Source organism: Pseudogymnoascus verrucosus (assembly GCF_001662655.1).
Source record: "Pseudogymnoascus verrucosus strain UAMH 10579 unplaced genomic scaffold scaffold_68, whole genome shotgun sequence".
In the NCBI taxonomy this organism is placed as follows: Eukaryota; Fungi; Ascomycota; class Leotiomycetes; order Thelebolales; family Thelebolaceae; genus Pseudogymnoascus; species Pseudogymnoascus verrucosus.
In genome coordinates, this window is record NW_017263719.1 from 90117 (window position 1) to 117315 (window position 27199).

Here is a 27199-nt window from a genome sequence, read left to right on the forward strand (position 1 = left end):
CTGGGGATGGGATGGGGGAGAGGCGGGAAGTCCGGATGGGGTGGGTGTGATTGAGGCGTGAAGAGGGTGAGGATGGGATGGGGGTGTTGTTTGGAGAGAAGCTGTTGGTGTGGTTTGGGTATTTCGTGTTAAGCTGGTGAGAGGATCTACGAGCACCCATCCATTCCTCTCATGCTCCAGGATATAGTGTAGTATATAGTGTAGTATGCAACATAAATGTCTATTTTGCAATAGATCTCGATTCATCGAATCGTCATATGCTAATCGCCCTCAGCTGGCTAGATAGATAGTATAATACACCCACAACATCTCACATTCACAAACCCCCCAAAAACGCCCGCATAAAAACACTTCAAACTGCCTCCCAACCATCCCAACGCTTCTCCAAACCCCAAAAACCATTACCATAGTAACCATCACCCATCAACCATCTCTCCATTTCCCAAGACCCTACGTCTCCATCGCCCCCGCCGCCGCCTGCTGCTCCGCCAACGCCTTCTCCGCCCTCTCCGCCCTCCTCGTCGCCTCCTCCACCTCCCCCCTCAGCGCCTTAATATACTCAATAGCATGCTCCACCGTGCTGGCCTTACTACTACTACTCTGCTGCTGATTCTTCCCCCCTCCTCCTTCCCCACCATCACCGTTTTCCGCATCACCGCTCCCGCTCCCCGCTGCCGCGCTGCCGGGTAACAGCGTCGCGATTTCTTGGAGGGCGGAGTTAATCCTATTCCTCCTCCCCTGCTCTGCGATCTTGTGACTCGTTCGCTTTGAGGTTAGGTTTGTTGATAACTCTGTTGGGTACGAGACACCGGGGAGGTGGGTTCCCTCGAGGATATTCTGGTAATTCGACTTCGTCGCCAACAGCAGCGAGGCGGTGTCATCGCTGATCGATGGCCCCCTCGTCATGGGCTTCAGACTGGGCGAGATGCGAGGGAGCAGCGCGGGGGAGGCGTGCACGGATGGTGGACGCGGTGCCGAGCCGCGGGCGGCGAGTTTGGGAGTTTTGCGGAGGGAAGGGGTGGATGTTGGGTTTGGTGTTGGGGGTTGAGGTTTTATTTGCGGGGAGGGCGTGGGGTTGTTGTTTGTAATCGTAGAAGTAGAAGAAGAAGTATCGCGGTCGTTAAGGGGTTTAAAAGACGGCGTGCGGGAGCCGGGATTGGGGAGGGAGGCAGCTGCGGCAACGTTATTTTCGAGCGTAGCAACCTTGGGTGGTTCGGCGTGCGGATTTGCAGCTTCGGGGAGGACGAAATCTTCCATTAGCTGGTCGTCGTCCTGCTCGGCGTGGACACTGAGGGAGGGAGAGGCCATGGTCTCCTTATTACGCGGGATGCGCATTAGGGATGCTGGGGTGGCGGGGGACATTGCCGCGGTGCCGGAGATGATTTGTTGCACGCGCGGATGGCTGTTTTGCGCCGTGAGGTAGGGGGATTTCCTGACGGAGTTGGAGGAGGGGAGGGGAGGGGGAGCCATGTCGGAGAGGTGCTCGGGGGAGATGGAGTTGTTCTCCGATGAGGAATCTCGTGGCTGCGGCTGCGAGGGGGAGTTCGTCGACGACCGCTTCGCTGCTAGGGCTGGCTCGACGAGCTCAGATAGCGTCTCAGCTGATATCGAGGTGCTTGTCATTTTCCTCCTCTGCGCCTTGACGACGGGGGACTGGCGGACTGCGCGCGGGGCTCGCGGCTTGGCGGGTTTCCGGCCCGCACCGATGGAGTGCTTGCGTCCTGGGCCTCCCGTGGAGTTGGCGGGAGGGGGGAGGAGATCGATGTTCATGTCTGAGGGGGAGGAGGCGGAGACCTCGGCGCGGGAGTACATGGAGCTGTACTCGGTGTGGGCGTGTAGTGCTGGGGAGGAGAGGGGGCTGAAGTAGGCACCTGGGATGGTGTATTCTGGGAGGCTGAAGTGGGTTTCCAATGGGGTGACGGCGGGGGAAACGAGGGGTGTGAAGGCGAGCTTTTAGTTGAGTTAGTAATTTGTTCGGAGAGGGGTACTTCAAGTTCTTCGTACCTCCTGCTCCCTCAGGCGCATCTGATAAGAATCAAACATCGCCTGCTGCTGCGGATCGTGCTGTTGCTGGTACAGCTGCCTCTCACCACTGTGCATCTCAATGCTATTCGGCGTGGGCGGCACACCACGATTGTTGTGTGGGACATAGTAATTCTGGTGCTGCTCCTGGACAATGCGCTGCTGCTGCTGCTGGCGCTGCAACTGGAGATACTGGATCTGCGCATCGATCTCGACGAGGCTGCTATCCGGCGCCGCGGCGTTCTGCGTGATGACGGGCGAGGGCTGGGTCATCGCTGACATGGCCGCACTCGTCGTAATCGGCATGTGGTTCTGCATCATCCCGTGCTTCTGGAGATCCATCATCGCGGCCTCATTCCCCATTGCCGAGCCCATCGCATCAACGCCCCTCTGTCTCATAATCTGCGCATGCTGCTGCTGCTGCTGCTGCTGCTGTTGTTGCGGCTGTTGTTGTTGTTGTTGCTGTTGCTGATTCTGCTGTTGCTGCGGGGCATAGTCCTGGAAATTAAACCCCACCTCGTCGCCCATGCCATTGATCCCCAAATCGAGAAACTGAAAGTCATCCTGCGAAGCTGCCGACAGCGTCGGATCACTACTCTCCCACGACGTCGTCGTGTCCATCATCGCGGCGTCGAGTGTGGTGGTTGTGGTTTGGGCGGGTGCTCGGCGTGCGTGGGGGGTGGGGGGGCGGTCGGTGGCCGTCGCAGCGCCGCGAGCGAAGACCCTTATCGAGCGGCGGTTGTAGTGATGGGCGCAGCCTCTCGTGTCGACTCGGCTGCGATTTTTTTTTTCTCTTCGGGGAGCGGCGACGTTAAGATGGGATTGCGGCGGTGGGTTATGGCGACGGAGACGGGTGAGATGGAGATGCAAAGCTTTTGACAGAGGGCTCTGCTCGGAGGAGAAGCGGCGGGCTAAGGGTGTCCACCCTAGAGACTATGGTTGGAAGTGGTAGAGTGTGGAATATGTGGGAATAGAGAGAAGTGACTTACTCGAGGCGATATTCGGGGGTGTATCTGCAAGTCACTTTTGACTAACCCCACATCTTTCCATTGCTACATTGCCACTTGGGATTTTCGTTATGCAGCAGCGTCGAGTATTATCCCAGCTAGGATGATTAGTAGTTTAGTGGTGTTGGTTCCAGGGTTTAATTGTTCCGACACAGTTTGTTTCCAGTGGCTTCAGATGAGGGATGGGATGTTTGATGGTTAGGGTTGGGGATTAGAGGAGTATAGAGATAGAGACGAGTATAGAGTAGAGACGAGTATAGAGTAGAGACGAGTATAGATAGAGATAGAGAGGAGTATTAGTATAAGTATAGAAATGCCGACTGCCTCAAAGTACGCCTTATAGATAGATAATATAAAGCGAATAACCCTTCTGAGTAACCCGTTATCCCCGTCGTTACCATTCACGTCCATGTTCTGTATCTCCCTCTCTGTCTCTACCAGTCAGTATCCCAGTTCCTTCCCTCCCATCCCTCCCAGCCGCCCTCCCCCCTCCTCCTCTAATTCTCTTCCGTCGGAGTGATCGACTACCGAGAATTCCTAATCTACGCACATACATCCTAGAAGCAGTACAAAGGTATCGGGTGCAGCAGCCGCGTCTTGCCCTTGTACTTTTCTTATATAAGAGGAAATGCCCCATGGCATGGGCAGTCTAGGAATTTGGGGGTCACCTCTACCGTACTACTAAACTGAAAAATCTACAGCAACTCCCACCCACTCACCCACCACCCACCTACCACAGTCCCCGAATCCCCCCGTCGGCTTCCCCCCATCCCCCCCTCCTACCATCCCACGTAACCCCCCCAAAAAACTAAAAAATACACCTACTATAATTAACTAACCCCCTCCCATCCCCCATCCCCCTCGCCGACAAAACTAATAACTAAGCCGAAATCCCCAAACCATCAAAAACCAACCCCATGATATGCACAACATCATCATCGTCCCCAAAAAGCACAGAAACCCCAACTAATTCATCTCAAAAAAGCAAATAAACAAGCACCCCCCTACCAGCGCCCAACAAGCCTTGCCCCCTTCCTAGGCACTTAGGCCTTCCTCGGCCCTTCCAGAAACCTGCCACTAGAAGCGAGTTATTGGCTTTTAGGGGGTCCCGCATGCCGCTACAGGTAGCTGTGGGACAGGGTTGGACCCGAACCCCGATGATGGTCCTTTTTTTTTGCCTTGGCCTCTCACAGCTCTCATACGGGTGGCAGAGGGGAACGGGACTTTTGTGCCTTGGCCTGTCGCGGGCGGCGGCGTATAGCACTTTTTAGTAGATGAGCAAAGCTGAACTTGCACTTCCTTCAGTACTTCCATGACGATTCTTCAACTTAAACAAAACTTTTGCCCCCATCATCCCATCCCAGCACTGCAAGGTCCTACAAGGTCCTACTGCACTCCCCAAACACTCCACCGCCTTAGCTGCACCCTCACACCCTCACCACCTCACCGGCCTTGCCGGGTCCCCGACTTCCCCGCCTCTATAATTCCTTTACCCATTCCCGTTACGTTGCTTGCAGCAACCAGGAGCCTTCTCTGCATCGGCCAGCAGCCAGCCACCCCCAGTGGCAGCCACCCCCAACACCACCAGTAGTAGTACTAGAACCCAGGTAGCCACCCCCAACACCAGCACCACCCCTAGCAGCGGCTAGATGTGTGTGGCAACAAGGCCCCAACAAGGCTACGTACGAGGCGGCCCATCCAGCCTGGTCGGGGCGGTCTGGTGGGCGTTCACATGCACATCTAATATCAGACTAGGGTCCCTATCTCCCTCCCTGTCTGTAACTAGGTTGTCAGCTGGGGCGGGCTTCCATCCATTCTAGAAGGTTGAAGATGTCATCCCCATCCCCATCTCATCTCATCTCATCTGCATCTGCATGTCAATTTCCCTGCACGGCTGGGCCGGGCGGGGGCATTCGTAGTGAGCGAGCGAGCGGGAGGGAAGGGAGGGGAGGCGATAGTGGGGGGGGATGCAGGTACAGGTGAAGATCTCTTTGGTCTTCGGAGGTACAGGGAAGAAGGGGATAGGATAGGACAGAGAGAGAGAGGGAAGTCACGATGAGGCAATTCGGTGTTGGGTTGGGTTGGGTTTGTTGGAAATATGTCTCTTTCTCTTCCGCCTCCATTACGGATCCACCGTAGTTTAACAAGGTATGTAAGTGTAGGCTACAGTAATCTCTTCCTATCTACTATCCAGCGCCTACATCCATCTCACACATCTCTCCTCTCCCATCACCACTGCCTTCCCCTTCTCTCCCCCTTCTCTCTCCCATCCATAGATTCTGGTATGCCCTGGACCCAAGCATCTGGTATTCGCCCCCCTCCCCCCGGTATCTGCAAACAAAAAAAAGCGGTAGCCAAGTAACAAGAAAAAAAAAGAACAGAACAACACAGTTGTCAGATCAGCCAGTCAGGTAGTTGTTAAAAAAAAACACTCCCAATGATACCCCATACAAATCATATCCATCATAAACTCCATAACATCCAAAACAAAAAAACGATTGTAAGACGCCTGCCTTATCTCAACTCGAAGAAAAAAATTATCCCCTGGATACAGATCCGCTCTCAAGTCTGCTCGCTCGCTCGCTTGCTAGAGTACGATGCGCCGTAAAATTATGATATCGAAAACCGTGCGCGCGCGCTCCGACATGCTGCAAAAAAATGTGGGCGCTCAAAATGTGTGTGTGTGTGTGTGCTCGTGAGGTAAAAGTGTCGGTCTAAAGTTGCTTTTTATTCTCCTTTCCCCCCCAAAAAAAACCGGTTCGACAAGAGAGAGTGTGTGGGCGTTAGTGAGTGAATAAGTGAGTGAGTGGTTTATCCGGCGGCAGCGGCGGTGAGGGCGATAATGGCCGTAGGGGTGACAGTGACATTTGTCTGCCTCCTCAATGCCTAGTATCCCCCAAATTCAACCAACTCATATCCGTCGACTGCTGATTCGGCCCCTGATGCCCACTCCTCCCCTCCACCATCGTCGCGCGCGGCGTCCCATATTGACTCTCCGTATACGCGCTACTAGCCACGCGCTCCCCCTGGTTCCACCCACTCTCCCCGCCGAACGGCGTCCACGTCTGATGCTCCTCATTAATACTCGACGCGACTCCCGGATACGCGTCCCTCAGATCGCCATAGCTCGACACGCTACTAACAGCAGAGTGCGGCCGCTCAATCTTGCCCGACATCCCCTGCTCCAAGGGTGAATTCCTCGGCTGATGCGCGATCGTCGGACTCCCCGAAGCCACCTGGCTAAGGCGCCCCTTCTGGGACCCAAAGTTCAGCGGGGGCACCATAGCGGACTGCTGGGTTCCGCGCGTGGGGTGCGCGGTCTCGGAGTACATGGAGTCCTGGTCGGATTGGGAGCCGTAAGTGCTGGCCCCTTTGTTTCCGAAGCCGAGGACGTTGAGGGCGCTGCCGCCGGACCAGTAGCGGTTCCAGCCTGAGCTGCGGCGGGTACTTCCTTGGCGGTTCACGCCGCTTCCGCGGGGTCGGGGTGTTGGTCCGGCGTTGGAGCCGCCAACGACTGGGGGACGTTCGGTTCGTGCGTAGGTTTCGGGTACTGCGCGAGCCTGGGGGATGGGCTTGCTGATCGTGTTTTTGTAGTTCTTGTTGAAGTTGCTGCTGGCGTTGCTGCTGTTGCTGCCGCCTCTTCTGCCGAGAGCCGGTTGCTGTGTCGAGCTAACCTTCCCCATCAAGATGGCCATTGACGAGAATGAGGCCGTTGAGGTTTGGGGAGCATGTCCCTGGTAGCGTTTAGTAGGGTCGAAGCGTATTCCACGGTCTGCAAAGTCCATTGGGTCTTTCTCGTCAGGGATGCCACTTGCTCTCCGTTGGTGGCCAGCTTCGGCGAACACGCGCTGCTTGCGCCTCCTCCTGATGCAGAAGAAGATAGCTAGCACTATCAGAACAAATCCTGCAACAGAGCCGATGATAATCCCCAGAAGCCTGCGACTGAGTTGCGACGAGGCTTCTGCGGCTACTGCAGCTGTTGAAGAAGCTGCTGGAGCTTCTGTGGAAACTGAAGTGGGTGTGTTGGTAATTCCGATCGGAACCTGTGCCTTGGATAAAAGCAAAGTCGCATTTACCCACGAATTCTCCCTTGCCTTGAACATGCACAACACATCCTCCTCATTACCCCCGGATATGACAATGCGATCGTCTGCATCTTGTGCGATGGAGTACTTTGTGCGTGTGGCTTTCGGGGCAAGTGATGAGTTATATGGCGGCCAGTCTGTGGCTGTAAGGGTAGCTCTCTCAGTGATATCGCGAACTTCGTTGGAACTCCTTGATTTGACGGCTTTGACATTGGTCATAGGGTTTCCATTCTGATCAACCAGTAGCATTCGGTTCACCGAATTGGGTGACACGGTCATATCGAACGTATATAGACTTTTGCTTTTATCATCGCCGTCGACAATGGCAGCCTTTACGCTCCCATCAGTCTTCAACGGGGCGTCTAGTGTAATTTTAGAGTCCTCCCATGCTAACAACGGGTCGGTGGTTTGCTTGAACAGCATAACTCTCGTGTTAGAGTCGCTTCCTCCAAGGACGGCAGCTTGGCTATCGGACCAGGTAAGTAGCATGGGCTCAATACTTGGTGGGGCAAACGATGGGAACGACCGGACTTCATACGGCGCCATGGTTGAGATGGTGAATGATTCCGAACTAGGTTGCTTCGTGCCATCTTGATTCCCGGAGAATATGAATATCGAGGACGAAGCATTGAGGTAGATGGCGTTGTGGTATAGGCGGTTCTGTGTTACTGCCGATGAGAGCGAGATAGACTCCCAGGTGCTATCTTCGAAAGAATATCTTTGGAGGCCTTGATAACTTGTCTCCGATGCATTTGCGCTTCCTCCGACGATATATAGGGCCGCTGGGGACGACGCATTATGTGAAGTGGTTTGCACGCAGACTCCTCCGGTAACAGAGACGCCTCCTGGCAATTGCTCCCATGAGGCTCCCTTATCTAATGGTAATGCTTGGAATGCGTCGGCGGAATAGGAGTAAAGGGTGTTGTTGTAGATAGTGGAGCAGCCACCGAGCGGAACTGCTGGGACGGGAAGTGACATCGACATCGTGTATCGATGAGAGGGTGTATAATCTCAGCTGAGATATCCCGCAAAGTAATAAAATCGGGAGTCGTGTATATCTATTGGAACATGGCTTTGGCAATTTGGCAACTTCGCAGGATAGTCGTGTAAAATGTCGTCCTGTATCCGAGTAAGGGAGGTCGTTCTGGGTGGAGAGGGTTCGATGTTTGCTCCGGGAGATGAGAGTTCGAAAAATCGGATCCCCAGGTCGTCGATCAGTATGTTCGTGCCACTTGAGGGGAGGCGGCAAACAATAAAGAGGCTGGCTTCGGAGTCGAGTGTTTGAAGCGGGAGCGAGGGCTTGTTTCCAGTTGATTCAGCGAAGCAGAACACACGGCCGAAACAATCTATGTCTTCACCTGCAGCACGACTCGGCGTTGTCTTCGAGCGAAACGTCGTTTAGAAACCGGAGGACGACGAGCTGAACGGTCAGAGGATCGGGAAGGGTCGTTCCAATTTACCCGACGTCGCGGAAACAGAGGGGGATGTCGATGGGCGAGGATGGAGGACCGAGTGAGGAGGGTGATACAGGTTCTCGAGATGGTCGTGTAAAGTTGTTTCGGCAGGAGCACTATTACCCAGGATCTGGGGATCGACTTATTTCACAAAACAGGTGGGCCGCCTCCACCGAAACAGCGGGCGCGTGTGAGCGGGTACGAGGAGGAGGAGTGAGAGACGTTGGGTTGGGGTTTCTGTCCGTGACCCTCGCTAAGTCTCACGGAGCAAACGCTGGGAGTAGTTTCGAAACCGAGCAGTGCTATGAATATCGCTGGTGGCACAGTTTGATGCTATAACGGGAGAGTTGATCAGAGACACAGGAGGTATGAAGTTATCGTGAGAGAGTTGACGGGAGACGATGAGGCCGATGAGCAGGTCCGTTCATGCCATGGCGGACAGAAGTGACCTTTGTGAGTGAGCCCTTTTTCCCTTAGCTCAAGCAGCGTGAGCTTTGAATTGATACCAGTAGTAGCGCAGGCGGGAAGAGACCCTTCTCGAGCAGGTACCTCAGCGGTATACGAGGATAGCACGACACGACTGGGTAACTCGGCCTCCTCGACTGCGCGCACTGTTGAGCACAAGACTCGTACTTCTCACCAATAACGCTGGTATACTGGTACAAGACGAGTACCCTTAACAGTCCTGGCATATAACATTTTGCCTGAGCGGTAAAAGTGGCAGCAGGAATCACCAGAAATCAGCCAGGAAACACCACAAACCGCCAGAAATCACCAAAGCACGACAGGATTGGGAAAGAGAGGAGCATATCTGTAACGACACTAGCAGGCCACGGACCCTGCTAGTCAGGGGCTGATGCTGGGAAAAGAGGTGCGATGGCTGGTAAGGACTGGGATGGGCCGCCCGACATCACAAACTGTGGGAGCGTTGTGGGTTGTGGGACCGGCGTGGGACAGCGGGACCCGTGGAGACGGACTGTGAGTGGATGGGAAAGAGGGGATGGTACATCCACTTGTATGTGTCCACCCGCATATGACGAAGTACCATCTCCACTATCCCCAACCCTGGCAAAGTACCACTTGTGGTCACATCGCGACAGGAACGCGACAGGAACACGAAAATGCAGTCATGGAGACTGTGCGGTATAACGCTCCTTACAGTGCTACCACACAAGAGTACTCCTCCTTCCACACAGGCAAACAGCACCACTCAGCTTCCTCTTGGCCCTCCCATCAGGGCTTCGTTTCCCCAGGTCCCTATCCAGTCTTCCCCAGTCCCTTGCGCTCCCATTCGTTGTGTCTTTGGCGCGGACCTTCTCTGGTCGCCCTTATCACTGTGTCATTGGCCATAATGGGTGATAGAGGGGCTGAGTGAGGGGACAGAAGACGCGCGACCGAGCGAGGAGTCGAGTCCCGGCAATGTACTGTTTGCTGACCAGCCGGTGCTGTGCTGTACGTGCTGCTTGGGTTACACCTGCTGCACGACTGTGCATATGGTAGTATTTGAGCTGTCTCTTGTCTCTTGCCCCTCACAGCATTCTCGCTCAGCCACATCTACCTCGGATAGTTTGAGGGCGGGAGGAGATAGAGTAAGGGATCTCACGACCTTGTTGCGCCGCGTTATGGTGACGACGTCCAACGAAGGCATAAAGCATGACGAAGTCCAACAAACTCTGAGTGTCGTGTAGAGTGAAGTGGAGCGAGCACCTATTCTCATCACCAACAGATCAGACATGCTAACATACTCTCGGGTATTGGGGACTGCCTATACTATACCTGCATCCAGTGACCCGCTACCTATCGGCCACGACGTGCGGCCACCTCATCATGCACAGCTTGTGAACGCACCTACTCAATTGATCCTTCCGCTCCCTCAGGAATCAGCCCCCATCGCAGCCGCCCATCCTTCTCGACTCCATCCCGCTGATCTAAATAAAGATGGAGGTTTCGTTTTGCCGCTGACAATCTTATCGCTGGCGCGTATCTTCGGTGGGCGCGTATCATTACTCTATCACTTTCTAGCTTCGTTTCGCGGCGCTTAAACTATGTGGTCACGTGCATGTCAAAGTTTGGGTCGTGGGGAAATAGGCGGCTATTGTTGACAAGGGCCTATCTTAGTCCGGCGACATCATTCGAGATAATTGTCGTCATCGATTATGAAAGATGAAGAAAGCTAAACGTCAGCCTATTATTTTAGCTTCATACCACGAGTAAGAACAACTGTTCTCTCGTCTGACCGGTGCCTAGTCTACCTGTATCCGGCCCTGGATTGGCTCAGAAAGGTCAAACAGCTGTCAGGCCATCCGAGGATTCCGAGCGAGTATTCACCTACTGTATCACATTTCCACTCCACCGTGATGGCCTCACGATATAGCCCCCCGACCCCTCCAAACACTCTCACTGCAACCCCCACCATGCCAATGCTCAGTCCCATCCTCCTGAGCTGCCTCCTGGTAGCCAGTCTCTACATGATGTTCACCTGGCACAGCGCCGAGTCGGCGCTCTCCAACCCCTGGGTCCCGCCGCCCGAGATCGACCTCTTCGTGCAACGCATCAAGGGCAATGATTCCGAACTTGCATCGTACGCAAGCGCGCTAATTACCGCGACGCCGCTGCGTACAAGCGGCCGGCACATCCTCGATGCGGATGATAAACCCATCAAGCTCGCGTCGGTGAATTGGTACGGTGGCAGCGATGAGCTCTTCGTGCCCTCGGGGCTGGATATCCAGCACCGCTCTGCTATTGCGAGGACGATCAGGAAGTTGGGGTTTAATAGTGTGCGCCTGCCTTATTCAGACGAAATGGTTGTTACCAATCCTCGCATACCCCCGGGATTGCTGGCCGCGAACCCCGACCTAGTCAACCTTCGCGCTTTGGACGTCTTCGAAGCTGTGATCAACGCCCTCACGGAAGAGGGGCTAGCGGTGGTGGTGAATAACCATATCACGCATGCGACGTGGTGCTGCGGCGCCAATCCGTGCGATGGGCTGTGGTACAACACGCACCTGCCGGCATCCGCATGTCGGATCCACCAGTCCGAGTCGGGGTGGGTGGACAACTGGGTCACGGTTATGGGACCGCATGTTGACAACCCCTTGGTCATCGCTGCGGATTTGAGGAATGAGGTTAGAGCGCTTTGGGGGACGATGAGTTGGGAGAGGTGGGCGAGGGCGGCGGAGAGGGCGGGGAATAGGTTGTTGGGCATGAGGAGCGATTGGTTGATTGTGGTGGGGGGGTTGGGCTCGCAAAATTTTCTGAATGAGGTGAGAGACAGGCCGGTTAAGCTGGTGGTGCCGGGGAGGGTGGTGTATTCGTCGCATGTGTATAGTTGGTCGGGGTGGGGGAGTCGGGATGGGCGGTATGCGAAGAGGCCGTATGCGTCGTTTGTCAAGTCGATGAGGGAGAATTGGGGGTATCTGGTTGAGGGGAACATTGCGCCTGTGTGGGTTGGGGAGTTTGGGGCACCAGCTAAGCCGGGGGAGGGAGATGCGAGATACTGGGGCCACTTGATGAGGTATTTGAAGAAGATTGATGCGGATTTTGCGTATTGGGCTATTAATCCCAGGAAACCAAGAGATGACGATGAGGAGACGTATTCGTTGGTGGAGGATGATTGGGAGACGCCGGTGTTGGACTACAGGATGAAAGATATGCTGGAGCTGATGGAGAAAAAGCATAAGAAAATGTGAGAGCTGAAGGAGTTGCCGTTCTAAGGCGTGGAAGGATCACATTTTGTACCACCGGATGACCGTACGATTTATGCTGGCTAGTGGGGAGAAGGATATGCACTTCTCTGTGATTTAAGGCGCTTATGGAAAACAAATTGTAACAGAGGTTAACTTAGATCATGGTTAGATAAAAATATACCTCCTTAATCTGTAGGGTTTTTAGTTGGAAATATCTGAAGTGAAGCTTGAGATAATAATCTTAAAATAAATATGACCGACATATAAGAATAAAAATCCCAGCCCTGTCTACTTAAATCTTATAAGCACAGCAGCCTCACACATAGTCTCCAGGACAGAAGGATATATATGTTAGTCCGTAAATTATCTTTATATCAAGGATTTACTGCAATATCAAACCAATATGTCCCACAAGGATCTGACGTCAATCAGCCTCGTAGCCAGCCTCGCCCTAGCATCACAAACGTGGAAACCAAACGGACGATTCGCTCTACGGACCCCAGATAAACTTTCTACCGACAGCTTCTCATCAAAGCATGCATCTAGCTCGCTATGGGTCCGCGTAGCGGTTTCGAAGAAATCACCGTGAAACCTCTGGGCCACCAGAGCGGACGCGATCGTGTAAGTTACCCCTCATAATATCTTCATGTAACCTTGGAGGTGCGATGCATGGGACGACGCCGAGCTGAGCTGATGAGTTGTGATAGTACCCGAGGAAGTATGTGGAGGATAATGATATAGAGATCCCACGATGTGCGGCGTGGGGTATGAATCTTACTGCGCTTTCGCAGGTATATAATGTGAGCAAGTCTCTGTCGAACTGCAGGTCAAGACTGTGTTGGAGCCCCTCATCTTCGGATCCAGTCTTGCCCTGAGGCCGTTAACATATCTCCCACCTACGACCACTCCCACTAACGAACATCCACAGATGTACATCGTTGCCTATGGCCCCCAAATCCACATCTACAAACCCACCGGCCCCCAACAACTCCTCACCACCGAACCCCTCCTCATCCTCGACCTACCCTCCACCCCCGAAGCCGACGCCCTCCGCGACAAAGACGCCTACAGCACGCACAGCATCAACCATCTCATAGTCGGCAACCTCGGCACCCGCGAGATCATCCTCTGCGCCTGCGCCGACGGCGACGTCCTCGCATACTACACCACGCCCGTTCACCGAGTCACGCTCACCCGTCCCTCCACACCTCCGTCCACTCCACCCTCCACCACCCCTCCTCTCGCACCGCCACAACCAACCCCCTTCTTCCACGAAAACGTCAGCATTAGCGCCTGGGGCCTCGCAATCCACTCCCAATCGCGCCTTGTGGCAGTAAGCTCCAACAAGCATGAGGTCCAAGTCTTCGCCTTCGCGCTCTCCTCCGCCCCTCCCTCCCCTTCGCGCCCTCCTTCGCCATCCCTCTGCCGCCCTCTATCCAACTTCCCACTGATCTCTCCCCTTCCACCCTCCCCGCCATCTCGCTGCGACAATTTCCGACTGTGCTTACGGTTGGGGACGCGGGGTGATAATATTCCGTCCATCGCGTTCACGTCGACGCCCCAAGGGGACGCGGATAGTATCGTCGCATCGGATATTAGAGGGGCGCTGTGGTTCCTCTCGCTTTGGGATTGGGGAGTGCAGACGAGGATCCCTACATCACCGGGGGGCGTGAATTGGCGGCGCGAACCTCAGGGGTGGGGTGTGCTTGTGCTGGACGACAAGTTTGGGCGCGGTGCGAAGGAGGTGGAAGAGGCGTTTGGATGTACACCTGGGGACAGGGAGGGGGAATGGGATATCAGCCGCTCGATCGCCGAGATTCGGGGGACGAGAGTTGGGGCGAGGGAGACTCCAGGAGAGTATCCGGGGGGGTTTTTTGCGTGGGGGTATGGGGCCGGAGGGGGGTTGGATGTGGCGGATGTGGAGGGGATAGATTTGGGGCTTTATTGGGGGGATTTGTTGGATGTGGATAATATGGACGATGAAGAGTTTGATGGGGATGAGGATATGGGTGACGACCTTGATGGTGGTGACGATGATGATGATGATGAGGAAGAAAGCGACGATTCCGCAACCAACTCACCCGCCGCGCATCTTCCAGTTCCCGTCCCACCGCATCATCTCATCCTCCATCTCAACAGACACGCATTAACACTGTACCCGCCAACCGGCAGAGCCACATTCTGTTCCCCTCTACTGCGCCAGGATGTTTCTCATGCACCAGCGCAATTCGCGCACCCTATGGAGTTCTACAATCGCCTGAACATGGCTGTGCCAGTACCCGGTATTAGTTGCGTAGTTATAGGGTCGCAGGTGGGTAGGGTAGCTATTATGAGGATTATGAAGGGGGGCGTGAGGGAGGACCGGGGGGTTAGGGAAGGAAATGGAGATAAGAACGGGAATGGAGGAAATAGCGAGAAGGGGGGAAAGAAAGGGAAGGGAGGAAAGAAGGGCGAAAATGGAGAATCTATACCCGCAACAACAATGCGTATCGAAACCATCCTCCCCCTCGCTACCCAAGAAGGCCGTAACCGCGAGCGTCCCGCCACAGGCCTCCACGGCGTGGCCGTCTCGCCGATGCCGGAGTGGTTACCTGGGATGGAGGGCTCACCTATTGGAAGAGGAAATGGGGGGTCAGCGCGGAGGAGGAGGGGCGTGAAGAGGTGGCGGGTTATGATGCAGTATTGGGATTTAAGCGTGCTGAGTTATGTGATTAGTGATGAGCGGGCGTTGGGGGCGGAGGACTTATGAGGGGGTTGGTAGGGGGTGGAGTTTTGGCGCGAGTTTTGGGTTGGGATCGAAGGAAATGGGGGATAGGGGTGATATGTATAATGCTATATAATCCAAACAATGCGCAGGATGTTCGTTTGCACCGCTTGGAAACCATAACTTAAAAAGTCAAAAAAGCAAAAGACTCATCAGATATCTTTTAATATCTGATGAGGGAGAAAATCATCTTTATGATTTTACTTTTTGTCGTTTGTTATTGTCGTGTCGATCGCTCGTTTCCAGTCTCTTTCTTTATTCCCATTTTTTTCTTCATCACCGGGTGTCGAACCCATAACCCCTTTATCCTCCGCTGGCCAGATTGTCCAGACAGTGGTACTACCACTGCGCCACTGTGCCGCTGGGAGGAGGGGGGTTATGTTTGTTTATAAGGGGGTGGGTGGTTCGCTTGCTGGGTTGGGGGCCTGAGGATGGAGGTTGGGTGTTTGGCTTAGGAAAGGGGGTGGGCGTTTCGCTTGCTTGGTGGGTGTGTGGCCTAGGGAAGGGAGAGGCTGAGGAAGGGGAGGATTACACGATTACCCGTTGGTTTGCTAGCAAAAGGAGGGATTGAAATCATGAAAGTGCAGTCACGGCTCTGCTTTGTCTACAGAGATGCTTGACACATCTTTGCATGTGAAGTATGGGTTTTCCTTCTCCAAATGACCCCCGCCGATCCACCATCTTCGCACTGGATCACACCAGAGCACAGCAGGAAGTTATATAGCCCCCCAACTCTCATCTGGTATGGCTAATACTATGAGCTCTCAACCCAGATATAGCGCCATGGATACAAACATGACTATAAACCCTTCAGCGACGGACACTCGAGGAGATTGTTCTCGAGGAAAGCAACGTCCAACTTCAAGCCAAAGACATTCCTGAAAGTACTGTCTGATGGCAAGTAAGGCGCAGAAATCGAGATGTCGCCTATTATACCAACTGGTTCATTCACGCCTGTAGAAAGCGTGGTGTTGAAGAAGGTGATCTGCTGATCACACTTTACGCCGTCGGCAAAGATGGGCTGGTTTGTTACATTGACATAGCTTGAATGGAGTTTAGCATAACTCTGGAAACAGGTATGGACATACGTACAATTCAAGTGGCCACGGGCCTACCGATGGAAGAGGCTTGAATTTAGTAGTGACTACCGCACTGTCGCTCTCATTCGTGTATGCGTTTAAGTAGATCTCCTGACCCCCCCTCGAGGGATGAGAGAAGGCGTAGGAATTATTTTCTGGTTTGAAAGTTGCCGGGATGGCAATTTGGCCATATGCTTCAGAACCTCCGATTGCAACAGTATTCGTCCCCGTGAGAATGAGATATTTGCCATAGGCGAAGCTTGAGTAGCCGTCTCCGAGCAAGTCTACAAATGGGTAGAATATGTGAACGGACTTCAGTCGATTAGTTAGGAGAGGTTTGGTAAGAGTGTGAAGAGGTAAACCCACTTGGAAATCCGGTATAAGCTGAGTTCCGTTCAGACCAACATCGTGATCAAGGATTGACCGGACGATAAGCTGGGACAAGGGCTGTCAGTTACTCTACTTTCAATACACACTGTGCCACTCTTGCTTACGGGATACATATCATGAGGGAATCCAGGCAACGCAGATTTATACGCCTTCTTCAGAATGCCATATTGGGATGGGATAAGCTCGCGTGCGAGCGAATATGGAATTGGAACCACGGCGATCGTGCCGTTTATGGTTCCGGTGACATCAGTTGGATATAGTGTACCGATTGGATTGGGCGCAGAATCAACTTGGGTTGGGGATGACAGTGAAGTCGTGGGAACTGCGAGAGCGATTGCACTTAACAGACATGCGACGGGGAAATTAGAGAGATGCATTTTGAGACAAATTACTTCGTAAGAAGGTATGCAAAAGCTTTGAAAAATAATAATGGGCTTGGGGGTGTTGTTGAATTTAAGACGCATATACTCTAGGCTTTTATTATAAATGGCTGGGGAAGTCGCTTCAGCTGAGCTATATTCAAATCACACTGCATATATTACTGCATATATCATGTAAGAACTAATACCAATTAGGCAAATTAAGGATCAAATCAGCTCCTCCAGCTAAAAATAATCAGCCTCAAAAGTCTTCACTAATAAAAAGCGGCCCTTTGCGCGGATAATAGACGGGGGCTTGCTCTCATAGGCATAAGGCTGTAGCCGCGTCAAGTGTTTTCAAACGTCTTATATTTACAGAAGTTATAGCTATTGCTGATAAAAATCTCTACCGGTTTGCGACGTGACGCCAGAAATCTCTCATCATCCAGATATCGAACTCTGTAACAACCTGAGAGCTTCCAGCGAGCATGATGAAGTTTGTTTGGCCCGTAGGTGTCCAGTCGTAGAAGTCATCGAGCCCCATAGTGTGACCCTGAATGGTTAGAATTCATAGAAGCAATCAGATGGCAAAAACTCACAAACTCATGTAGCCAAATGTGCGGATTATCGAGAGCAGACAAGAAATACTCGCTCCCAACACGTTGGCCCCAGTCACCACCAGCACCGCCATCCATTCCTGCTGTGAGCCAAAGAGACACGTCATAGTGGCGGTCAGCTCCTCCCGGACAGGAGCCATAGTTGTTATCTTGATGGAAAATACGACCACAGCGGGGATCACACTCCGCTACACCTTCTGAATCTGTCGTTGTATAGACGTCGATGCCGGAGGTAGAACCTTGAAGGAGGTTCGTGTTTTTAGCAGCCCATCCAACTACATTGACAGGAATATTGTCGTATGGCCAACCCATGAACCCAGTGAGATTGTCGGTCCATTTCTTGACGTTTTTCTGGAGAGAGCTCGCGATGGCTGTGCGTTGGGCCTCGGTCACTGTAGCACTAGAGTCCCAACGGACGCAGAAGTTGAGTTTCCTGTAGCATATTAGCATTCTGATCTGGCGTTATTGCAGACACATACCCTCCGGAAGCCTTTATGATATCATAGCCATAGTTCTTAAATCCTAGGAGATTCCCATTATTGTAGGTCGACGACTCGTGATCCCATACCTCTTGGAGGGGCTTGACAAGGTTCGAAGGGGGATTCCAAGTCGTCTGTCGTTTGGCCCAGGACGTCTGTCGCTTGGTTAACGAAGAAGCCCACACATCGCCGCTAAGATCACGATGATCTGAGGCAACGGCAAGGTTGGTTAGACCGGCAAGTATAACAGCTGTCAATTTCATAATCGATTTACTTGGTAGGAATAGCACACGTAGTGGGAGTAGTCGAGAAATGGGATGGAGGAATGTGATGCCTTTTAATAAATTTCATCGTTGCATTAATTTCTAGATTAGGGAAGGGGATTGCGAAACGGAAGAATTTCTCAAGGTTTTCTGCTTCAGTCATGGGAGATAATCTATAATTTTGATTTAAGTTCCACTGTAGATAAAACCTCATTAAGATGGAACCGTTGCCAAGAGGCGAAGAGGAATTCAAAATGCGGGGAGGGAGATCGAGAGTCTTTCTGATTAGTGGACCGAGTTATTTGTTTCAGATGCCCACTTTACAAAGTTTAACTAAACGTCAGGGTTTGATTATTGCCTGTTCTCCTGTCTTGGCCAAGGGATTATCGAGAAGGGAAGCTCGGTATATATCTGCCGCGATGTAATATATTAAGGTAGCATAAGAATGGAGTGTGGGGAATTAGATGGTAATAAGCCACTGAAAATTAGCGGCAATAGGCGGAAAATTGAATGACAGGGGATATGGCATTAGGAAAACAAATTGCCTTGGCAGCTTAGGCTTTTATGGCATGGGCAAGGACTGATAGGGTCGTACGCCGAAATGGCAACTGACCCCTGTGAGGATACTTCATAGAGTCTCTTGTCACCCTTGTGTAGAAGCTTATAAATTCGCCGCGGCATTGGATACACTTGATGAGAGTCGATGCCTCACTTATGTCATCAAAACTGTTCCACGGGTCGACGAAAGGAGGAGTTACGCTTGTGTCAGGGTGAGTGACCAGGAGGTAACTCAGCCTTCCTCAAAGAGCTTCATCCCGAGCAGATCAAGGGAAAGTTTCATCTTAACGACCTCAAATTGCTTGTATAGAGGCAAAGGCACAGCGAGGGCGATGAGCCTTGGTGGTGGACTACGGTGGGGGGTGAGCTGTGCGAGCGCTTCGAGAACAGAGGAGGTGGGGCCGGTAGTAAAGGGGTATCGACAGCAAAAAAAGTGACGACAACAGACTAACAGCAGCAGCAACAGACCAACAGCGACAAGAGGCTCTAGCAAACCTCCATTATTATCTCCGTCTTCCCAGCCCCCACGCCGACGTTCCACTGCTGCGATTCCAAACCCCTTTGCCCACACAGGACAACCCTTGATGCCTTCGGAAGTCGCTTTTAAATCCTTGGTTTCTGCGTAGTGGAGGATAGGGGGATTTAAATAAGTTACGCATGCCGACATCCATGGTGCTGCTGTGGCGATGGTATGTCTTTGTCTGGATAGTTTCATATAGCCATAGATTGCTCTCCACCCCATCCCATTAAACCAAACTCCAAGCACCATCACCATACATGGGCCGAGCAGCTATAAATTTGTAGCCGCCGCTCGCTGCGTACAGTTGTAGAATCACAAAAAGAGATGAAAGACACCATCATTTCCATCCATAGAAGTAGCAAGGCGATGCATCTTTCATGGGATCGAGAGGTAGAAGAATGGCTCTGCAAATGTGTTGTTTCTGGCGCCGATGGTAGCGACGGAGGGGTGGGTAGTGGTGAGGATAGGGGTATCGACAACAAAAGCGTAACAACGGCAAAGTGCTAACGACGACAGCAGCCCTACTGTCAACAGTCTGCTTTACCAACAGCCCCACCACCAACATTAAATCAACACGCTCGGAATCCAGAACCCCATCCACTGCACATCCATGCCATAAACTCTTAGCCCACCGTGATAGTTGCCCTTTATCGTTTTGGCGTTTAATGGTGCAATACAGTTCCTCTCTCTCCACCCCGTCATATACTCACCAACCCATATCCCTAGCCGCGCGCACACCACGATCATAAAGCATGACAGAATGGGTGTGTTGGTTTTGGGGTTCTCGCTGTGGTTTCTGACAGGAGCAGATATCTTATTTTAGTATATAAAAAACTCTCTTCCCCCCCCCTTTTATCCCCTTCCCATGAACCTCCGTAGAACTCCGAACTATACAAATAGCAACCCCCCGTCCCTCTCCCATCATTTTTACCGCGCCCACAAGAAAGAAATCGAAGACAACTGCCTAGGCCCATCCACCCCGGCGACGCTGTTGTACTCACCCTCATTGCCACCACACGACGATGCGGCTCTATGGAGGTGGGTAGTTCAGGAGAACTGGTATTCTGTCGTTCGGCGGCTCTGCTGTTGTTGTTTACTCTGCTGCTGTAACCACACCCTGTTGTCGTCAGCCCCTCACCATCCACTCTGCTGTCACCCCTCCCCTTCCCGTCAGATACCCGAACATCCGCACTCACATCCGTTGGACACGCGCAGCGCAAGAACTCATGCTCATTGTTCTCAGGATCGGTTCGATTCGACGAGCCGGATGACGGTCCGGTTCACGACGTTTTCTTTGCTGATACAGTTCAGTTCCTCTATCCTGGCCGCTTATATATGCGCCAGCCCATATTTCCGAGCACCGCAGGTGTTATGATTGCAAGGGGATGGGGACGAGGATGATATTATTGCTGTGCATGGAGAATTGGGACAGCAGATTTGCAATTTATGTAGTGCATCACGGCAGGGAGGAGAGTTGCTGAAGGACTTCAGCGGTGAGCATGGGGAAAGCGATGAACGATGGACTCGGTCGTGGAAATGGAAGTGATGCAACTCAAGACTCAAATTTTCGATGAACATTCCCATGCCCGGGCCCCCCAGCCCCTCCGTCAAGATTTGAAATATCTCATCGTAATATATCTCCGTCTCCCCATCCTCCAAATCAAAACATCACAACCCCTCCCCCTATAAAGCACCCCCTCACCCCCACCCCTCCATTCCACCATACAACAAGACAGCAATCCCAGAACACATCAACCTGCCGACGGCAGGAAGACAAAGCCTGCAAGATACTCACGGCTGTGTCCTATCCTCCGCGAGCGCAGGGTCATGCGGGACGGCAGGACAGGGTGAGGTGATGATAGCGACGACAGGGAAGCGGTGGTGACAGGATTGTATCAACGACAGCAGAAACGCAGTGACGACAACACCCCACCATCCATCCAGCCCTTCACCCCCCCTCCTCCCTCCCCGCCGCCGACTCTATATTCCCCAATGCCCTCGTGAGAAGGGTAAGATCTTTGATATTAATGGTGTGGTAGGCTGAGGGTGATGCTAGGGGAGGAGGGGTATTTGTAGAGTCCGAACCAGGCTGGTTGTTGGTAGGGCTAGGGAAGGGGAGCAGGGATAGGGGAGTGCCGGGATTTGAGATGTGAGATGTGAGACGTGAGGTGGGGATGACTTGTATAATCGCTGCGTAAGGCTACATACCTCGATGATATTAAATCCAACCCCCCCGTCTTCTCCTCTTCCCCCCCCCTCCACCCCGTTCCCATCGCAACAACCCCCTAAATCCCCAACCATAAAAACACCCCCCTCCCTCCTACTCCTCTCATTCCACCACATACGAACATTTATCAAAGGATATAAATGTGGGAAGTCTGTGGACAATAGGGTATCAAGGACTAACATACATATGGTCGTGCGAGAGTGGGGTGAGGTGAGAATTCGCATCTACGTCCACCACCATGGGAGAGATGTCCCGTTAATGGCACAAAGGGGATTCCTCTTCATCGTTCAGAAATGCACACGTCTTAGATGTAGTTGTGCCTGTAGCGGTGATAGGGGGGAAGGGGGGGGGTTGGATGGAGTTGTGCTTGCGGTGGTGAAAGGGGGTAGGTAGGTGGTGATAGCGGGTTATTTATGACAACAAAACCGCAACGACAGCAGCGCCCCGACGACAGAACGTAGTGACAGCAACCCCGTCCTCACTGCGCCCTCACACACCTCCACAAGCACCTCAACAATCTCCACAACCACCATAACCACACAGATCCCCGCTGTCTGCTCTGAGTGATGCCGGGGTCGGGGGGGTATTTATACAACCCAAACCAGGACGGTTGTTGTTGTTAGTAGGGAAGGAGCGGGCGGGAAAAATGGGGGAAAGGGGGGAGAGGGGATGGGATGGTGGTGGGTTTGGATGATTCCTTGCATTCTCATAATATAATACGAAAACCCTGCCCCATTTTCCGCCCCCTTACCCCTCCTCCCTTCCCACCTTCCCACCCTCCCACCTCATCCCCGAAACCCCCGAGTATAAAAAACACCCCCCCCCCCCACCCCTCCCCGCCACCAAACATCCACCAAAAAACAAAAGCGCAATCCAGTACGCTTTCTTCCCTTTCTCCCCCCTTCCCTCCTTATCCACCCTAGGTAGGTAGGCGACAAAAAAACAACCAAAAAAAACATACAACAGTGGGTATTCGCTGGTGGTCACCCACCCAACTACTAATCCACCGATCTCAAGCTTGTGTATGGCAGAGCGGACGGGATGCCCAATTCTCTTGAGTCTATGGTCGTATGTGACTATTCTTCGAGTGTTGGTGGATATATAGTAGTGTGCTTGGTCTAAGTGTTATGGTGTTCTGTGAACGAGATGAGAAATCGGAAACAGATATATCAACAATATCAGAGCCGCCATCGCCTCTGAGTCTATTACAACTGTGCCTTTTGCTGTTATATCGAGTTCCTTACCTTAACCAGGGGAGTTGCCCAGTACGCTGATTTCAGAAAAACCCCGTCTGAGATAGATACGGAAAAGGGAGGGTGTCGAAAGGAGTGTATGTCTGTCCTGTTCTTCCGGGAGTGGGTGAGTCAGTGAGTGAAAGGTTGTGGGAGTGAGTGAGTGAGTGAGGGTGTAGCAGTAGTGACAGGGGGCGTGTGGGTGATAGTAAGGAGAAGCGTTCTAACAAGAGAGAGGAAGCGGTGACAACAAACCCCCAACAACGACAGAACCTCCCACCGCCCATATCTCAGACAGTCGCATTTCCCCTCCATCCCGCTAGTAGATTCTCATCCCTCTCCTCTCCACAGCAGTGCCAGGTGCTAAGCCCGCAATGTACCCTTTGTCAAAAGCCATAGACGACGGGATTGTTCATCCGAGAGATACTAATAGGGGAGCATTAGCGTATAAAGCATAGGGAAGTATACTGTTGATAGAAGAATAAAGATGGGTAGGTAGTGGTCCACATAGATCCATACATCATCTCGTTGTCTAGGTGTAAGTAAGTTCGACCTGCCTACCTCGAGTGATGCCGGCACCGTATTTATACAGAGCTAGAGCCAACCCGATCTAGGTGGTGGGGGATGAAGGGTTTTAAGGCACTGGTTAGGGGGGATGATGTGATTTTTGATATTATTTTGATTTGATTTATATTTATAGTTTCTAACCTCCCCCTCTCCTACTTTCCCTCTTCTCCACCTCCGCCTTCATCTCGCTCCCACGCCCACTCTCGAGCGACTGAACAGACAAACTGTGCTTTTGGTATCTTGAACAAAAAACAGAACAGAACTCCCATCTCCCCTTCCCCCTCTTTCCCTTCCTCCCCCCTTCTCCTCCTCCCCAAAAAACCCAGGATATATATGTGCAACCAATCCCCCAAACATGCTCCCCAACCGGTCCGATGAAAATGATAAAAAATGCCAGGAAATGTTTTGCGTAGATGGCGGACGATGATGATGATGATGATGATGATGATGGCGATGATAGAAAGAACACCCGCTGAAAAAAAGATCGAAGACGCCCGTCCGTACTCGCACAGAAAAATGTACAACCCCTCCTCGGCGGCAGATCGAGTCATCTACCCACTCCTCCTCCCCTCAACCTCCCCTTCTCTGCTTCCACTCCTCTCACTCTCCGTCCCATTCCCAAGATCAACCTTCTCACTCATCTCCCCCCCCGCCCCCACCGCAACACCCTCCTCCACCCCCCCCAGCCGTCCCCCCACAAGCGTCCCCTGCGTCCCAACCCCCGAACTCGCGCTCCCCCTCGTCATCCCCCCCACACCACCACCCTCACTCCCCCGTCGACTAGAGCCATCCATACCCATCCCCGACAAACTCGCCATCTCGCCATGCTCGCGGATCCCATGGAGGTCGGAAGGTTCGATACGTTCTTCCACCTGGCTCATTCCCTCTTTGGCGGGTGTCCAGGCCAGGTAATCACGGCGGACTTCGACGTAATCGTATGCGAATTCACCCAACTGATCGTCGTCCATGCCAAGCAACTCCGCTGCTTCATCGGCGCGCAATTTCAATCCCGGGACGAAGTTGATGGTGTAAGCGAGGATGGCGGACATGAGGAAAGCGTAGGTGCCGCAAGCAAGGATGTATGCGACTTGGATGTAGAGTTGGCGGTAGTTGTGGACCAGCCAGCCGCCGGTGAGGACGCCGGTGTTGACGCCGTCGAGGCCGATGATGGTGGGTGTTGCGAAGAGGGCGTTGAAGAGGAGGCCGACGACGCCGGCGATGCCGTGCTCGGCGAAGACGTCCATGGAGTCGTCTATTTGGATCCAGAATTTGACTGTGCGTCTCCGTTAGCCTGTGCTCTCCAAGAAAGAGAAAGAAAGAAAGAAAGGTGAGAGAGGAAGGGGGACGTACTCTTCGTAGCAAAGTTAGCAACCACGCCCGTCACAACGCCGAGAAGAACAGAAGCCCAGAGGGGAATAAATCCCGAAGCAGGCGTAGCAGCGACAAGTCCAGAAATGCATCCCGAACACCACCCAACCATCGACCACTTCCTCGCGAGGCGGAAATCAAGCAGACACCACGTAGCAGCCGCCACCATAGCTGTCAAACACGAGTTCCAACACGCCATCACGGCCCTCAAATTCGCACCAAACGCGCTCCCGCCATTAAACCCCAACCATCCAAACCACAGCAACACCGTGCCCAGGGTAATCAAGCTCACATTATGCGGGCGAAAGTTAAGCATCATCTTCTCCTGACGCTTTCCGAGGACCATACTGTAAGCCAGAGCCGAGCAACCGGAGGCGATCTCGACGGGACCGCCGCCGGCGTAGTCGAGGACGCCGTATTTGAAGGCCCAGCCGTTGGAGTTCCAGATCCAGCAGGTTATGGGGCAGTAGACGAGGGTGGCCCACCAGAAGGTGAAGACCATGGCGGGGATGAGGCGGCCGCGTTCGGCGACGGCGCCCATGACGATAGCGGCGGTGACGGCGCAGAACATCATCTGGTGTTTGTCAGTACGCTGTCCCTATCGTGGAGGTGTAAAAGAGGGGGAGAAGGGCGTACTTGGTAGAAAGAAAACAACAACTCCGGAATCAACGGACTCCCTGGCGACGGCGCCCCCAGCGTCTTCATCAACCCAAAATGCCTCAGATCACCAATAAACCCATTCGTCGCCGACTGACTGAACGCAAGCGAGTATCCCCAGAAATACCACTGAAACACAATCACCGAGAAACTGCCCATACAGGCCCAGATCATGGACAACGCGGACTTGCGACGCGCGAGCCCGGAGTAGAGGAAGCCGAGCCCGGGGATCATGAGCAGGACCATGCAGCAGGCGACGAGGATGAAGGCTTGGTCGCCGGATTGGTACCATTGGTTTAGGTTTGTCGTTGCTGGGGGGTGTTAGTTTGGGGTTTCTGTGCGGATTTGGGAGGGTGGTTGAGGATAATGGGATGGGAGGGCGTACTGCTATCTCCTCCATCGCCTTCAGTCCCGTTGAAGGGCACGGGGGGTCCAATGCCGGTGTACGACATGTCTGCACGCGAAGCCCTCCGAGAGGACGGGCGCGTGGGGTGTGAAGTGTTCGAGGTGGCGGTGCTGGCAGGCTTTTGCTACCAAGATTGAAGAGACGAGACGAGAGGATTCGACGTGGTGAGAGAGATGAGGATCAAGTGGCGGCTGTTGGGTCGAGGTGTGGTGAGAATTGGGGGGGATATATATGTATGTCGTGTGCTGTTGTCCTACGTGACAGGAAGTTATAGTCGTCGGGATATTTTCCTTCTTCCTTCTTCTCACAGAGAAGAGATCGTGTGGTGTCTATGTATGTGGCGAAGGATAAATAATGTGATAACAATAAATTTTCGTCGTCGTCTATAATTGAGCTTGCTTGCTTTGTAGAGAGGATCGAGAATCGAGAATTGGAGAGAGACAAGGTCTAAGAGTAGTTTCCAAGCAGCAAAGACAAGTTTCAATATGTGCACGCGAGAATATGGAAATACAACAGTGTGTGGGAGGGGGAGGAGGAAGGTATTTAGCCCACCCCCCCTGCTACCCAACTCCAGGCCGCGAATAGAACATTGGGGGGCTAGGGGGCCAGGTCTAGGTTCCCTACTCTCTCCCTAGCATCTGTGGGGTTTTCCGGAGCGCATAATGATGGAGTGGGTTTCCTTTTTTTTTGCCTTTCCTTCCTTTCGTTCCATGTCCCGGTGTCCCCGGTATCGGTAGTCGACGGGATGGATGGGGGTTTGGGTGGGTGGTGGACTAGATGGGGGGTTTGTGGGTGGGGATGGGGATTGGGAGGGAGAGGGAAGACTAGGAAGACTAGGAGGGCATGGGAGAGTGCTAGGAGAGGACAGAGATAGAGATGGAAGGAGCCAGTTAGACAGACGGAGGAAGGGGAGTTTGGGTGTGAGAGATAGAGGGATGGGGGGCGGTTAGTATGGAGATGTGCTAAGATGGTAGTCTACCCGAGTGCGTGCCAGTATAGTAGAGTAGGGTAAAGAAAGTGTGAACCACTGCAAGATGGGAGCGTGGGAGATCCGCCACCGTGGGCGATCCCTGGTTCTTGGGTTAGGGAGAGACATTGTAATGGAGTGTAATGAAGAGACGGGTACTTTGATGGTGGTATAGAAATAGCGGGAGGAAGATGTACTATCGACGGATGGCAGTCCACTCTCGCGTTCTAATGAGATTTACAAACCGAAGGAAGGGTCAATCGCAGCCAATGGGGGGAGGAGTAGCGGCTGATTAGAGACGAGGATAAGTACAGTGGTGGGCGGAGGGAGGAACTGATAACGCTACGACACGATGAGTTAGGAGTATCGAGAGATTAGCATTAGTGTAAGCTGAGGGTAAAGTAGTAAAAGTGGTAGTAGTAGAGAAACAGTACTTTATTTTTTCATATAAAATATACCATCCAACAAAGTATCTTCTCACTAGCCCCGTAC

General features: G+C 52.9%; 7 protein-coding genes across 7 annotated transcripts; 2 read left to right on the top strand and 5 right to left on the bottom strand.

Annotated features, from left to right (window-relative positions):
- Nucleotides 1-174: 174 nt before the first annotated feature.
- Nucleotides 175-2705, bottom strand: VE01_10092 (uncharacterized protein). The gene is made up of 2 exons (XM_018279499.2): nucleotides 2005-2705; nucleotides 175-1950 (listed from the first exon to the last, which is right to left on the bottom strand). The coding sequence occupies exons 1-2, from the start codon at nucleotides 2644-2646 to the stop codon at nucleotides 451-453; spliced, it is 2142 nt and encodes a 713-aa protein (XP_018125875.1). The 5' UTR covers nucleotides 2647-2705; the 3' UTR covers nucleotides 175-450.
- Nucleotides 2706-5111: 2406 nt separating this feature from the next.
- VE01_10093 (uncharacterized protein) lies at nucleotides 5112-10715 on the bottom strand. The gene is made up of 2 exons (XM_059464126.1): nucleotides 10417-10715; nucleotides 5112-10275 (listed from the first exon to the last, which is right to left on the bottom strand). Exon 2 carries the CDS (start codon nucleotides 8096-8098, stop codon nucleotides 5909-5911), a length of 2190 nt encoding a protein of 729 aa, XP_059319289.1. The 5' UTR covers nucleotides 8099-10275; nucleotides 10417-10715; the 3' UTR covers nucleotides 5112-5908.
- On the top strand, nucleotides 9648-12450 carry VE01_10094 (uncharacterized protein). Its single transcript, XM_018279501.2, has one exon. The coding sequence runs from the start codon at nucleotides 10926-10928 to the stop codon at nucleotides 12255-12257; it is 1332 nt and encodes a 443-aa protein (XP_018125881.2). The 5' UTR covers nucleotides 9648-10925; the 3' UTR covers nucleotides 12258-12450.
- Nucleotides 12451-12737: 287 nt separating this feature from the next.
- On the top strand, nucleotides 12738-15003 carry VE01_10095 (uncharacterized protein; the record flags this gene model as incomplete). The annotated part of the gene is made up of 3 exons (XM_059464127.1): nucleotides 12738-12875; nucleotides 12962-13054; nucleotides 13183-15003. Exons 1-3 carry the CDS (start codon nucleotides 12807-12809, stop codon nucleotides 15001-15003), a joined length of 1983 nt encoding a protein of 660 aa, XP_059319290.1. The 5' UTR covers nucleotides 12738-12806.
- Nucleotides 15004-15603: 600 nt separating this feature from the next.
- On the bottom strand, nucleotides 15604-16931 carry VE01_10096 (uncharacterized protein). The gene is made up of 4 exons (XM_018279503.2): nucleotides 16592-16931; nucleotides 16464-16532; nucleotides 16111-16409; nucleotides 15604-16061 (listed from the first exon to the last, which is right to left on the bottom strand). Exons 1-4 carry the CDS (start codon nucleotides 16862-16864, stop codon nucleotides 15818-15820), a joined length of 885 nt encoding a protein of 294 aa, XP_018125879.1. The 5' UTR covers nucleotides 16865-16931; the 3' UTR covers nucleotides 15604-15817.
- A 321-nt stretch (nucleotides 16932-17252) lies between these two features.
- VE01_10097 (uncharacterized protein) lies at nucleotides 17253-18205 on the bottom strand (the record flags this gene model as incomplete). The annotated part of the gene is made up of 3 exons (XM_018279504.1): nucleotides 17253-17399; nucleotides 17446-17896; nucleotides 17943-18205. The coding sequence occupies 3 exons, from the start codon at nucleotides 18203-18205 to the stop codon at nucleotides 17253-17255; spliced, it is 861 nt and encodes a 286-aa protein (XP_018125878.1).
- A 5424-nt stretch (nucleotides 18206-23629) lies between these two features.
- VE01_10098 (uncharacterized protein) lies at nucleotides 23630-26228 on the bottom strand. Its single transcript, XM_018279505.2, has 4 exons — nucleotides 25720-26228; nucleotides 25314-25645; nucleotides 24660-25251; nucleotides 23630-24582 (listed from the first exon to the last, which is right to left on the bottom strand). The coding sequence occupies exons 1-4, from the start codon at nucleotides 25784-25786 to the stop codon at nucleotides 23861-23863; spliced, it is 1713 nt and encodes a 570-aa protein (XP_018125883.1). The 5' UTR covers nucleotides 25787-26228; the 3' UTR covers nucleotides 23630-23860.
- Between the last annotated feature and the right edge of the window lie 971 nt (nucleotides 26229-27199).